This window comes from Perca flavescens, chromosome 2, assembly GCF_004354835.1.
Source record: "Perca flavescens isolate YP-PL-M2 chromosome 2, PFLA_1.0, whole genome shotgun sequence".
Lineage (NCBI taxonomy): Eukaryota > Metazoa > Chordata > Actinopteri > Perciformes > Percidae > Perca > Perca flavescens.
Genome location: NC_041332.1, coordinates 10790598 through 10805623, shown reverse-complemented (window position 1 = coordinate 10805623; position 15026 = coordinate 10790598). Strand labels below are relative to the sequence as shown.

General features: G+C 41.6%; 1 protein-coding gene across 2 annotated transcripts; it reads left to right on the top strand.

Annotated features, from left to right (window-relative positions):
• The first annotated feature begins 2701 nt into the window (after positions 1 to 2701).
• On the top strand, positions 2702 to 8073 carry cbx6a (chromobox homolog 6a). Of its 2 annotated transcripts, none has more exons than XM_028599753.1 (5): positions 2702 to 2830; positions 4140 to 4183; positions 4411 to 4476; positions 5020 to 5086; positions 6422 to 8073. In XM_028599753.1, exons 2-5 carry the CDS (start codon positions 4179 to 4181, stop codon positions 7649 to 7651), a joined length of 1368 nt encoding a protein of 455 aa, XP_028455554.1. In that variant the 5' UTR covers positions 2702 to 2830; positions 4140 to 4178; the 3' UTR covers positions 7652 to 8073. The 2 variants fall into 2 exon arrangements, with proteins under 2 accessions (XP_028455554.1, XP_028455546.1); XM_028599745.1 differs by having other exon boundaries at positions 2702 to 2927.
• Positions 8074 to 15026: the final 6953 nt, after the last annotated feature.

Here is a 15026-nt window from a genome sequence, read left to right as displayed (position 1 = left end):
CTCCTTACTATACAGTAATTTCTCTACTGTGTGACAGAAAGTTGCGTGGCTATGACACAATCAGCCTATTTTTACAAAATGGCTGCTACGGGGCCATAACGTGATATACAAGGTAATGGAGCCTTTTATACATTGTCATGTTTCTTTAGAAATAAACAATGGACAAATAAAGTCTTTAAACGCTTCAGATGTAAAGTTATTCGCTGTCAAAGTGACGCCAAAATGAATGGGAGTCAATGGAATGCTAGCGGAAGGTGATGGCTTGTTAGCCTCAGAATCTCCTCTTAGGAGGTTATTCCGGATGCCGCTTACCCCCTGGAGTAGAAGAGAGCAGAAGAAGAGTCGTGGTCCAGATAAACACATGTGCTGGCACACTACCTGTTCACATTGGTTGAAATAAAGTAAAGTGAATAAGTCAAGACAGAGTCGTTATTGTTACGACACGACATATTGGCGACGAGGATGTCGACTCTGAACCTGAGTCAGCCTACACCTTTTCTACAAAATGTCGGGGTGCCGCCGATACCATTCAAGCTGTGGATACGCACTTGAATTATCTCCAGGCGATGGCTGATGAGGAATTGCCGGTTGCTGATGAGATGTACGATACAGCGTTGGCTGCCATTCAGACTTTCTTTACGCCACAAGTGAACGTCGTAGCGGAAAGATACCGCTTCAGACAACGTGGTCGGCGCCCAGACGAGACTATACGGACCATGTTTGTTGCCTCTTTAAACGAGCTGGTGTTAAATGATATCGGGTGATGACTCAGAAATGATGTTGGGAGACCTCAAAGATGACGACCAGTCCGATGATTACAAATCAAGTGCAGCTTTATTCAAACAGTGAACAAACTTTCATGACACTGGGACAACCGTGAGCATACAGACAAGTCTGCCCAAGGATGAACAACATGTACATCAGAATGAATACCTTTTAAACTCTTTTACAAGACATCTATTTAAGCTAGGTTTTACTGTGAGACCATATCATCTTAAACTGACTGGTCTCTAGAAAGTCCTTAGAATAGATAAGATACATTCAAACATCTGCATGCATACATACCAAACCTATCAATCATCCCTTTTTTTTTATCATGGTTGAGATTCAGTATAACATGAAATATACTGTGATAGGAAACAATCTTAGCATATGGGATACACATTAAATGATGATTATATAAGAATATATTAGTTACAGAGTATATAAAATCATAACAATGCTTAATCATGGCAGAAGCGAAAACCTGCTGAGATAGCTGATTCATTATGTATCACTGAAACCTGAGAAAATTGTTTTGACAAATCAAGGGGCATATCTAACATATTTCTTATAAAATCCAAAACATCCCTCCAATGGTGGTTCATAATCTGAAACCTTGATCGTTGTATTATATTTACGGTTAATCTCCTTATTTTTTCCAGTTCTCCCCGTTATGTGTGAATACATAGTATACACTTTACCATGCTGGACACCCTCTTTTCCACTCGGTATCAGCGTACGCGCTCCCTCGTGAAGTATCAGTCGTCTCACTGCTATGACTGTACTCTGTCTACTCGCTCTCTGTCCCACACCTAGGCCCATTAGTGGATGCGTTTGTAGTACGAATTGTAACATCATCATGCAGCGAGCTGGAATGCCATCATGACCCTTTAACGGTACTGCAACGTAATTGAACAACTGATTCGTTGATTGCGACATTACTGCACATGCATAGCAAGAGTTTGAAGTAACTTTCCTAACTTTTCTGGTTATATATTGATACCATAAATTGGAAGTAATGTGTTGCATTTCTTTTCATTAAGAAATATCTAAATGACGTGTTTGTTTCTGAGGAGAAAGGAGAGGCTGGGGTCGAATTGAAAGTTAAGCAAAAGGTTTATTTAACTTTTTACAACCTAACACTGGCTACAACATGTCAGTTTGGGACAATGGAAGAGGAGATGATTCTGGACCAACTCGTTGAAAAAGACGTCTTCACTGCGCAGAAAGCACCAGCGGAACTGTTGCATGGCCGACCTATTAACATGTGCACCAAACTGCACGTGGCAGGACGTCCACTTCCACCGTGCAAAGCACTGTCCTCAAGGCAGCTCGCAGTCAGAGTCGGAGAAAAACAAGGAAAAAAACCAAGACACAGGCTACACTACAGACCACAAGCGAGAGGGGCCACAGGTGTGTCCTTCCAGCGTGGGTCATATTCACATTAGTCACATTCTTCCTACAATAAACATAAATACAAACCTAAAAAGTACAATATAAATAGGCTATACCCTACACTGTGTAGACAGTTACTGAATAAATACAATACAAAAAACAAATCTTAAATCATTTTCTGGGGTGGGCGGCCAACGCAGGCCCTTAAAATTCGAGCTACAGCCCTGGACAGATATGAGTTTGAAATTAAAACTTAAAATATCATTAGCATTTCTAATATATATTTATATAAACTCGAGTTTTCATGTGTTTAAGGGAGGAGCTCGCATGTCGCCGAATGTGATCAAAGAGTATAGATTAGGTAGGCTACTTCTATACTCTTTGTTGTCATCAGACAGACATGATGGTGAAGGGTGAAAATAGCTCAAAGTAGCGCGCGGTTCTTTGCATCCTCGTGAGAGTCTTCATCGTTGCCAGGACGACCAAAGGGGCTGACCCTGGCCACGTGACAGATAGTAGGCTGGCCGCCGCTGCTACTGTAGTGGTGTGTTTGTGTGTGTGTGTGTGTGTATATGCATGCATGTGTGCCTGCTGCCTCTCACACACAGTTTTGCTTTGGTCGGCCTGAGGAGACAGCAGAGCTTGACGTCTGGAGAGAGGAAAACACAGACAGGTAGCTTAGTTCGGGCATGAAAGAAAAGATGGAGCTCTCGGCGACGGGAGATCGCGTTTTCGCCGCGGAAGCCATACTGAAACGCCGCGTCCGTAAGGTGAGCTACAGACGCCGCCGTCCCGCGTGTTTTGACTTCCCGCAGATGTTGGCCGCGGTCAGCACGACACGGCTCTGCTGCTCTGCTGCTCTGCTGCTCCAGTCCATAGGCTCGGGGCTGTCTTCTTACGCCTATGCAACGGCTTCGGAGGCCTTGTGGCTTGGCGAATGCCTTTACTTTGCTAGCTAGAAGCTAACTCGCGAGGCTATCAGTCATGGGTCGTATATCCAAGCCTTAAGAGGGCAATAAAAATAGCAACACAAAAGAAGGGGGTAGCTGCAGAACAAGGCAGCCCAGCCGATGGGAGGAGTGCTCTGCTATGAAATGGAGGGGCCCGATTTCTCTGCCAGCTAATGGTAGCTAAAGCTATACGATCACAGTCTGCATTTTACAGCCTGTGGAGGAGGTGTAACTTTAGGTCACCCACTTTAAACGCTGTTTGAGACTGCTGTTTTCTTCGGCATAATGTGGAAAAAGGATTCCGAAAACATTAGTTCTTGCACTCATCTACTGTTGATGAGAGAGGAGTATAACAGCCACAGTTGATGAAGGACTTCTGAGAGTTTCTTAGATTTTGCATCAGTCCTGTATGGCTTGTATACTGGAAAAGGCCCTATAAATCATGGTGGTGGACCATTTTTAAGTGGCTGGTAGTCACAGTTAACCAGCAGGCCCACCAGGCCTCCAGGTACTTCTGCATTGCCTGCTAGAACTTCATAGTTGCACCCCTTCTTCTGAGAAGTTATCCAAAGCACTTGCACAATGCAAGACAGCCTATTTAGGATTAATATTAGCTCTTTGAGCAGATGTTGCTGAGTGAGTACTCCTTTTTTAAATTGATGCAATATGATGTAAACATTATGTGATGTTGTATGCAAACAACTTAGTAAAAATGCATCCTGCCAAGTGTTAAATGTATTTCCTATCATAGAGAATGTTTGAAATTATAACTCTATAAAGCCAAGATGAGCTCCTATCAAATTAAGAACAGGGACTAAGTCCACAACCAGTAGCATTTCTTAACTGAAATATAATCAAGTTCCAATATGACATTTGCTGCATATGCATTCCAGATTTAAAACAAATCTCTTTTCCCCATTGTTATATACAAGCTGTTTAAAATATCTATCTATCTATCTATCTATCTATCTATCTATCTATCTATCTATCTATCTATCTATCCATCCAACATCTGTCTTGTTTTTCTTGCAGGGAAGACTTGAATACCTGGTAAAATGGAAAGGATGGGCAATGAAGTAAGCGCTTCTGTTGACTTTAACTCAATATTAGAAATCCTCAGTCTCTTTACAGGGAGGCATTTGTCTTGTGTTGTGCTGTTTTTCATGCATTCACATTAAAGTGAAAATGTGGATTAAATCACCTTAGGCTTTGGTGAAAAAGTTCTTGTGTGGTTTTTAAAAAAAGAAAAGAAAATGTTTCCTTTTGTTGTGTGTTTTCCTCATGTTACTCCATCCTTGTTTAGGCACAGCACTTGGGAGCCAGAGGAGAATATTCTGGATGACAGGCTGATACTGGGCTTTGAGCGAAAGTGAGTAAAAATAGCAACTAATGAGAGTACATACACCATGTTTAGTCTTGTTTTGCACATTGAGTGTGGTAAGAGTCTGTCATAGTTGATTTTACACTTGTAATGTCCTTACTTCACGTTAACTCCCATGTATTTCACTGTAAGTGCTTGTTCTTGCTTCTGCCTTTACCTCATCTGTTAGTGTTAGTTGTGAAACCTACATCTAAGCTCAAGTCCTTTTGTATTCGTTGCCACGCCACTTGAAAAGCCGTGTGCTGCTCACAGAAAGTAGATGTTTGCAGTAAACCAAAATGGACACCATAAAACTGACAAAACTAAAAAGACACAATGAAAGGGGAAACTGAAATGGACACGTGAAGACAGAGTCTGGCTGTGTTTAAACATGGCTTCAAACTGTTCTGTGTGCCCGACTACTCTACTTACACACTCACAGCTTTCATCACCACCTTCTTGTTTGATTTGTTATATTTGCTCTCATTGTGGTGTTCATTTTTCTTTACCTGTGTGATCTGTATTGTCTTAACTGTAATTTCCTTTTCATAGGGAACGGGAAAGAGAAATGCACGGGCCAAAGAAACGGGGACCAAAACCCAAAAACTTTGTCATGAAGGTACAGTTTCTGATGCATCTGATGTTTCAGTGTTTATGCACAGAGACCAACCTCTCATGTCACACATCAGCAGCGATTTGAAAAGTCAGTCTTGAACAGCTGAAAAACCAGTGTCCACTTAAATTATCTTAAAATGTATACCAAAATGTTTTCTTTTTTTAATTAAAATTATAGCATACTGGTTATTGTAGCCATAATCTGTTGATCAATTTCATCAAGATCTTCTCAAATTGTTACCATTACTCGGGTAGCAGCACGTTTATAGAAAAGTGGAAAGTCCTGTTTGTGGTTTCTACTGTTGAACTAAGAATAAGGTCAAGCCGCTTGAAACTGGCTTGTTTGAAGTTTACTTTAATTATTGTACAAACAACATGCATCGCTGTCAAAACTGTTAGGAACACAATGGTGGAGAAGATCTATACTGTGCTGCAGTCTTCATTTTTACAAATCAACTTGTGCATGCAGGTAGATGTTATTAAAGTGCTCATATTATGCTCATTTTCAGGTTCATAATTGTATTTAGAGGTTTTATCAGAATAGGTTTACATGGTGTAATTTAAAAAAAAAAAAAAAACACCATATTTTTGTTGTACTGCTGCAGCTCCTCTTTTCACCCTGTGTGTTGAGCTCTCTGTTTTAGCTACAAAGTGAGGCATTGCGCTTCTGTTCCATCTTTGTTGGGAGTCGCACGTGCGCAGTAGCTAGGTTAGGACTACTAGCCAGTCAGAAGCAGAGTATGTGGGCGTGCCATGCTAGCAGCTAGGCGAGCATTATAACGTGTTATAAAGTAACGCACGTTTGTCTCTGAAGTAAAGGCTGGACTACAGTAGAGCTGTTTGGAGCAGTTTGTGAACAGTGTTTTCTGTTGGAGATGGTAAGTCCCTTTGGGGTGGACTTTGGGCTTTTTCACTTTGGAAGCTTATAACATGCACAGAAAACTTATAGAACACAATAAAGGAAAGGGAAACAGCCAAAAAAGCCTAATACGAGCACTTTAAATGCATAGAGTGCTTTCTGAAATAGTTAATAATCCGTAGTTTTGCAGAACTTTCTGGTAAGGTGTGAGGGGAATTAAATGCCTAATATTCTAATCCAACAACAGAATTTAAATGACCATATGTCACCATGAAGTCGGTCCTAACTACACAATAAAATATAGTAATGCAGTATAGCTATTGCAATGATTTTGAAAGCAGTTACGTGTTTGTCTAAAAACATTTTTTCACCTTCCAGACACCCACACTATGCTTTTTAGGCTGATATGGGAAACCTACATTTTCAAATGTAGGTTGCCCACTCCTTTGTCCACTCTTAATTCTTTATCATCTCCCTCAGGCTCATGCTCAGAAAGGAGGGACCAGCAGCCGAGCCTCAAACGCCCGCCAGACTACATCGCGCTCCTCTTCGTCCACTTCCAGTCGGGCTACTCCTTCCTCCTCCGCCTCACCTCATTTAGCATCTTCGTCCTCCTCTTCCTCAAGTGTGGCACCCTCTCCCAAACTCAATTCCCTCGCGGCCACGCACAAGCTGAAGAAAGACATTCACCGCTGCCACCGGATGTCCAGGCGCCCGCTGCCCCGCTCAGACCCCATGGCGTCCTCCTTCTCCAACCCCGGGGGCTTCCCCTCCCGCCTGCACGTCTCGCCCTTCTCCGAGACCGTCCGCATCCTCAACCGTAGAGTCAAACCGCGGGAGATCAAGAGAGGTCGGATCATTCTCAACCTGAAAGTCATTAACAAGCCAGGTAGGGGCGGCACCGCTGCAGGCGGCAGGAATCTTACAGAAGGACGCCAGAACATCCCTTCCCGCAATCGCATTATCGGGAAGAAGGGAGACACACCCTATAGACCTTTCCAGCCCCCTCTGAAGATGCTGGGGTTCCCGATGTACGGGAAGCCGTTTGGGCTGCAGTGTGGTGGCCCTTTGTCCTTCCACTCCCACCCTGGCTCCAGCACAGGGGCCAGGAACACCCAGCCGACTTCCTCCAAGCACCAGTCGCCTTCTTCTCCTTCCAGCTCCGCCTCAGCTGCTCAGTCTCAGCCTGCCACAGGAGGCTCACCTTCCAGCGAGGGCGCCAAGTCCAGTAAACCTCACGCAGAGTCCCAGAAGGGCCAGAGTGCCAGCCGAGCTGCAACCGCCCCGTCCTCTGACGCGAACCCCTTGGCGTCGGCGTCTTCTTTCCTCCCCTCCTCACCGTCCTCTTCCTTGGAAGACGTGGAGGATGAGGACGATGCCCCGGAACTTTCAGCGGCCCCAGAGGGAGGCAGGAAAAGCACTCGCCAACGCGGGGCCAAACGCCAGCCGCCCGCCGCCTCTGGCACCCCCGGTGACCAGATCGCTGCCCCCACCGAACCCCAAAGGGTGCCCGCCGAAGGAGACCCCGACTGGCACCCCGAAATGGCACCGAGCTGCAAGGATGTGGTGGTCACTGACGTCACCACCAACCTCGTCACGGTCACCATAAAAGAGTTCCCCTCCCCTGCCTCACCCTCCGCTAGCCCTGAAAGCGCCTCCTCCCCTCCGCCAAGCACCACCTCCGATGACGTCTCTCCACCCAAGCCATAAAAGATCAGATGTAATGAAGTTGATTGCCATTGATGGTGGAAGAAAATATCATGCCAGTGTTGCCACTTCAGCCCCTTTCTACCTTTTCCTTAAAGGTGTGTCCATATTTGTGTAACTATTAATGAAATGCAATGTAAATTAACACCGCCCAGCCATTGAATAGTTGAAAAAAAAGAGCTTTTTTTGTTTTAGCGGGCAGCTAATACGCCCTTAAATTGCCATATTTTGTCCTTTTGCACAGCACTGACTGAGGCAGACTTGGATGGAAATGTTATTTGTTTTCTTTCACTTGCTTCAGACGTGCTGGGTTTAGCTTGTTTGGTGTATTAACAAATAGTCCGACACACTCAACCATTTGGTGTATAGCGGGAGCTTTTATCAAGCACACTTGGTGTGTGTGTGTGTGTGTGTGTGTGTGTGTGTGTGTGTGTGTGTGTGTGTGTGTGTGTGTGTGTGTGTGTGTGTGTGTGTGTGTGTGTGTGTGTGTGTGTGTGTGTGTGTGTGTGTGTGTGTGTGTGTGTGTGTGTGTGTGTGTGTGTGTGTGTGTGTGTGTGTGTGTGTGTGTGTGTGTGTGTGTGTGTGAAACCAATGCTATTTTGATTCCGGCCCTGCTGCGCAGGCTGGTATTGACAGCCTTCAGGTGGCATGCCAATTTCCTGCCCCATAGTTTCATTGGAAGTCCAGCTTGTTAATGATAAATGAGGTAATGTGTTTTTGCACTTAACACAGTTGGACTCATATATTGCATCAATACAGCGAGGTAAATGTAATGCACTTGACTGCATCGAAAAACAACCTATTTTATGTAGTTATCAATTTTTCAAGGCCTTTTTCCTCTTGCTCTCTTGAACGCACATGCATATACATACAGTAGGAATAAGTATTTATATGCACGCACAACCTTAAAAGCTGCAAAGAATATACAAAAACAATAGTTTTTAAGTTATTGCTGTCCTTGCCGTCTTTCCCTGCTTGCCTTTTTTATTTTTGTCCCAAACCCACCACCTTCTTTAAATCTGTGACGTCCACCAAGACTCTAAACTGGCTGGCAGTTGGTCGTGAAATGTTCTCTTTATGCCAGATTTTTGCCATATTCCTTCTCAACTTGTCATGGTCTAGAAGGTCCATGAGCTGAACACAGTTCAGGCTGAAGCCACCAACCGAATGCAGCTAAAAATAGTTTGTTGAACCTTTTAAGCTACTTGGCAGGTGTTTGAAGTCTGTGGAACGTGTATCCAGGCAGTTTTGGACTTGTAATCCATAGTAACTGGTAAGTCTCTTTACCACATTGGCAGGTATAGAGCAAATGACTATACACCCTGTTTTGTTCCTTTGGATGTTTCTGGTCAGTTTAGCTGCTAGTGCTTTAAGTATGTTCTCAAGTTTCAGTAGAAGTGGTTCAAGTAGCATGTTTTAGTCTCCCCCTGCTACCCATAGGGCAAGAGCAAGTGAACCATGCTGTGCCAGGAATTTGAGGAAAAATGTCCTTTTTCTGTGAAGTTATCCACTAACTTGTCTGTTTGACATTGTGCCATTTCTGTGACAGTTGCTTTTTTGGATATACCCAAATATAACCAGAAATGTGGTTGAGGTTTTGGTATTTGTGAAGCTAAGAAGAGGATTTCTGGAGAAATGCAATCTTTCCACCTTTTTTAATGGGATCTTTGTTTGACTTTCGATTAAAGGTGTCTTGTTCTGAACTATGTGGACACAGCTTCAGCTTTTCTCTGGACCTTAGATCATGTGTAATGAAGAATATTTTCTTTTAGTTACAATCGGGTAACTTCAGAAGCAAAGGTATGACCGGGTTCAGGATCTCTGCTGATGATTTTGTAGTTCAGTTGTTGGATGACAGCAGTTATGGTTTCACCACTCCTCCTGGTTTGGTTCATTTTGTCAGTCTAATTCTATCCAGTGGGGGGAAAAATACCCTCTTGATATGTTAACCTGCCTTGCAGAACACAAGTCTGCAAATTGACTGCTGTCAATTAGCATTGCCTCCTATTTTAAATGCAGGTTTTCCTGTTTTGAAAGCTCAGCCGCCATCTGTAGCAATGCCGCTTGCTGTGACCCATTTTTTCTTCTTGCATTGATTGCTAGGTTAGGCCACTAGCCAATCATGGCCCGCCCTGAAAAAAAGGAGGTGTTGTTTTGGAAATTCAGTTTCAGCCACACATTTTTTTTGCATGAAGGGTAAGCGCTCCTGTTTTGGACGCATTGTTTCTGATAAAGTCTCTGTAGGGGTGCAAAATTCAGAAAATGTCTCGATTCGATATCGATTTTTAGGCTCAAGATTTGATTCAAACTCGATTTTCGATTCAAAAACGATTCTCGATTTTAAAAAGAAAAGATTTACAGTATGTAACTGTAGTTACTTTTCCCATGTGATTGCAGTAGACATACAATAAAGACATTTATATGAATCGATATTGAATCGGTAGAGCTTGAATCGCGATTCGAATATGAATCAATTTTTTCTTTTTTGCACACCCCTAATGTCCTGGCTTTCGACCCTGACCTTTGACCTAGTAATTTCCGTACTTTTGGTGACAAGGTGCTCTTGAGCACATGCAGAGGAACAATGAGGAATTAGACCCAATGATGCATTGAGGTACCGAAAGAAACGTGCTCTCTTGCTGCTTGTTTCTCTGGTGGTAAATCGCCTCAAGACACGTGATCTATTGTCTGTGGCTGATAAATCTATCTACTCTCTTACTTCTCCAGCCACTTTACCTGGCTACAATCAATCAGACGCTTCATTTACTGTCAAAGATGACCAAGTATTTTGTTTCCTACCTTACTGCTTTTACCTTTTTTTTTTTTTTTTTTTTTTTTTTTTTTTAATCGAGGCAAAAATGTATGACTAAGGACGAGTAGTTTTCAGACCGGAGAGTCAAGGATTGTGGCACCATTGCTTTCTCCAAATACTGTACATCAAGTGTGCTGTCTTTCAGTGGCATTATGTAACAGTCAGAAAGAAAAGAAGGTGATATCCGTCGCCCACATGTTCCTCACAATGAACCGCTGCCGAGCTCTTTCACTGCAGGTTGTTGCCAGCTAAAGGCCTGACAGCTTGAAAGTGTTCAAAGTGCACCTAAAGCACTTCAGAAGAAACCTGACCCTTTTATACACAGACTCTCAACCCTTTCCTGGTGCTGCCTGCTCTTTCTATACCTTCCCAGACCTTGGCTCCTACTCCGGAGCACCTGTGTGTTACCATATTTAAAAATAAATCTTGTTGCATGTGTTGCCTTTATAGCTTAGCTGCTCCATTCAACCCCAGCTGCACTCCAATCGACGTTTACCTCGTCTTACTCGGCTCTTAAAGCTAATGCTAAACAAAACCTATACTTCTTTACTTGCCGTGGCTTCGGCGGTAGACACGAACATCGCGAATATCGCAAAGACGGTAACAACCTTGAAAGGCTTCTGATGTCTCATTTTCCAAAGTTGCAAATGCAGCGTTCTCCATGTCTTCGTTAAACACAGACGATGAAGATGTCACCTCCTCTCCTGCCATGTACGGGATGGGTCTAGTTGTTGTCAATACTGTTTCAATACTCTCATAGGTCAAACGTGGAAGGATTTATTCCAAAATGACACATCCATTATATGAAGAAAAAAATAAGGCTTATTCTTATGAAGATCTCTGTAGCTCAAATTGTGGTACTTTAAAAAAAATAAAAAATAAAAAAAAGACAGTGCTTAACTTGAATCCTTACTTGACAACGTGAAAACACAGACTGCATTTTCTTGATTTGCCAGAAACGGATGATCTAAAGGAATATTTTCTTCTCCAAATGGATATATCGTGATTTTGGAATAGGTTTTTCCATCTACTATATCGTTCATATTTTTTAAGTGGTGGATAGAAGTGACTGTTGCAGTTGGTAGATGTGTAAGGTATTAGGCTGCTAAGCCATGTTTCCAACAGTGATAGCAATGTTTTTTTCTTTCTTTTTTTCATATGGAGTAGCACAACTCAACTTAGTGGCCTATCTTTCAACCAAATAGGGCTCTTGATTTTATTATTTGACTTTTTAAAGCCTTTTTTCCCCTTTTTTTTTGAATTGTTTTACATTTATATGTGAAGTCATTTTAAGTGCTAGATTTATTTGGCACTAATTAGAATAAAGGAAGGATCCTTGTTTAAATATATGGATAAAGATGCTTAATGTATTGTTTTTTTTCCCCTTTGTACTGTACTTAATACTTTTTTTTTTTTTTAAATATGCATAATATTGTTAATGTGATGCTGTTTATTTGAATGTCATTTATTAGTCCAATATGGGTTTGATAAGAAGGCAAACTCTGACTAATTCTAATGTGTCAAGACTGCAGTTTTGTCTGTTATAATGATAATATGAATTGTGTACATTATATTGATGGTGATAATGGGGAGTTGGAGGATAATGATGACATTGTAATGTATCTGAACTTGTTGAAGCATGTTTTGCCAACCCTTATTGTACAGATTATGTATTCAATGTCATGTTACCTGTTGTTGCTTTCGGTGTGTTTCTTCAACAAGGCTTTTAATTAAAAGCTCTTTAAAAAGCGGTTTGCTTTGTTGTATTCTTTTTTTTTTTTTTTTTTTTTTTTTTTTTTGGGGCTGCCGGCACATATTCTGGTGCATGTGTTCAGACTTTGTTTGGATGTAGGTGTTGGGACCAGCAGTGGGTTAAACATTATTGATTACTAATCTCTCACACACACGAACAACTGCACTACTTGGAGCATCTTTTTGTCAGCAAAAAAAACTTTAGTTTGAGAGCTAACTGGCTAGCCTAGCCACGTGGAGCTGGTGTAGGACATTAAATGCAAGAATCAAAGTATTTTTCTCTTGTAATTTCCTTGCAATACATATATGAATGTATAAAGCAAAAACTGCTTTCAAACTTGAATTGGAAAAAAATTGAGTTTTATACAACGTCAAAGCTGAACATATCAATTCAGCGTCAAGCAAGGTTATGTTCTTAAAGGGTTTGGCATTTGAGTGCAAGAACAAACCTGTCAGTCACACACAGAGAACCTTGACACGGTTCAGCAGTAAAAAGATAAGAAAGAATTCCTGGTTTAGTATGTCATCTGTAAACATTGCCATGTTTCCTTATGAACAATAATGGGCAGCAAAGAGAAGCTGAGTTCATTAAAAGAAAGCATAAGATTGAAATAACTTCAGTCCATAATGCTGATTGATGGAGGCTACATTGTACCCTTTTTCAAATAAATCAAGTTAAACCACTCCCTAAATGTAAAGGGAGGAAAACTTGTTTCCTACTAAGAATTGGCTCTCTTGAAACGTCTTTTTGCCTGTAATATTTCTACTGTAGTTCCCAAATTCTCCAGAGAGTGGCGCTGGTGGGCCGTCTGGGTGCATTCATAAGAAGCAGCATCTGTCTGTTTTCAGAGATTGTGAGAGCTGGGGTGATATTAAGGTCATCACGCCTGGGTATTCATCTCCGAGTGTTTTGATGTTGTGATGAATACATCTTGTTCAAAGTGCTTTTTTCCTTTTCCACAGTCAGTGTTTTATTACCTTTTTCTTCAGTTTAGACTGTTCAAAGGATGTAAAAAAAGAGACAGAGTTAGAGAGACTGACACAGAGAGATGATACATATGTCCTTTGCTACTTTTTCCTCTGCTCCCTCCATTTCTATCTCTTGTATACTCCATCCTTGGCAGGATATCAGTGGATTTATGAGCCAGATGGAACTAAAATAGTCACTGTGGTTTGATGCTATAGTGGCCCACATCTATCTATCTGTGTGTGTGTGTGTGTGTGTGTGTATGTGCGCGCGCGCAACATCAGCCACCTCTGGAGATTAAGCCACAATCTAGGCTTCTGTTCTCTGCAGGGAAGCTGGACTGGTTGAGCCTCTGACTGTGGTGGATATTTAAGCTTAATTTCAAGCCAAACAATCTGCATCTATTCATGTGATATTTGCAGTGGTGGAATGTAACAAAGTCCGTTCACTCAAATACTGTAGGCCTACTCAGGTAAGATTTTAAGAAACTTGTATTTTACTTGAGTATTTTCATTTTATGGTCATTTATACTGTACGTAGCCTACACACAGCCTATTTATATGTATATTGTGTGATGGTGATACTAAACTAAGTATTTTTACACTTTTGCATACAGTAAGTAGCCTACCAGATCTGAGTACTTCACCACTGGATGTTTTTTTTCCTTAAGCGTTTGACTTGTATATTCTGCTCACATTCATGTTTTAACAATTTAAAGGAATACTTCAACATTTTGGGAAATACGCTTATTTGCTCTATTTCCAAGAGTTGGATGAGAAGATTGATACCACTCCCGACATGAAATGCAGGAAGGATGTGCTCTGCTTGCATGCCTACTGCCAATCAGGGAGCTGAATCTGCTAATTAGCACATCAATAAAGGAATAATCCAACCTCAGACACACAACCTTAGATAAATCAGAATCTGGGTTAGTTTTTTCATTGCAGGAGTTGCTTTTGAAAATGCCAAAATTCCCTTTGTTAGTTTAGTTAACCCACTTTTCATTAACCTGCATATACTTCACTTTGTACATTTCCCAGAATACATTTCAACAACTTTGAGTGACAAGAATAGAGCACTTTCAAATGTAACAAGTCTACAGCCATGCTAGTAGTACTGTGAGCTAACTGCTTAAATCAGCATGCTTACATTATTAAACTTTAAAACTATTAAACTAACATGAACAGAAAACTTGTTGATGTTTGTTGGACAAGGCCGCAGAGGACTTGTGAGTCAGGGTCAGATAATTTCCGTTGGCGTCAGCGGGGAGTTTTGAAGTTAGCACTGCCTCTTGAGGAAAGCATGTTCTTCCTCCTACTCAGTCAAAAAGTGTTTAAGGTCCCTGCTCTCAGTGTTTTTTTTCTGTTTTCTTCTTCTGTTTATCTTCTTCCTTCTTCTAGGCTACCCCTCACTGTGTAAATTGATTGCAGCCTATTACCTCTGTTTTTTTCTCCAAAGGATTAGTTTTACTCCTGCAGGCAGCACATAATGTAGCCTATGCCTGAGCATTTCAATGCCAACATGTTATGTGTGTGTGTGAGATGTGCATGTAAGGGTGCATAAGTGAGGGTGTGCAAGCCTTGTATAGGCTGCTCAGCGAAGTGAAGTATTTTCATTTTATCTTACAATTTTTGCATTGATGCTTCTGTAATATGTTTTCGTGGAATATTTGATTGAGATTCACAAAATATAAAGTGTCTCTGCAAACAAAAATCGGTGTCAAAATGCCAACATTTTTTTATTTTTTATAAGTCAATCTGCTAAGTAGGCCTAACACATGCACAATCACAGAGTCACACACACATAAAATACACACACACACACACACACACACACACACACACACA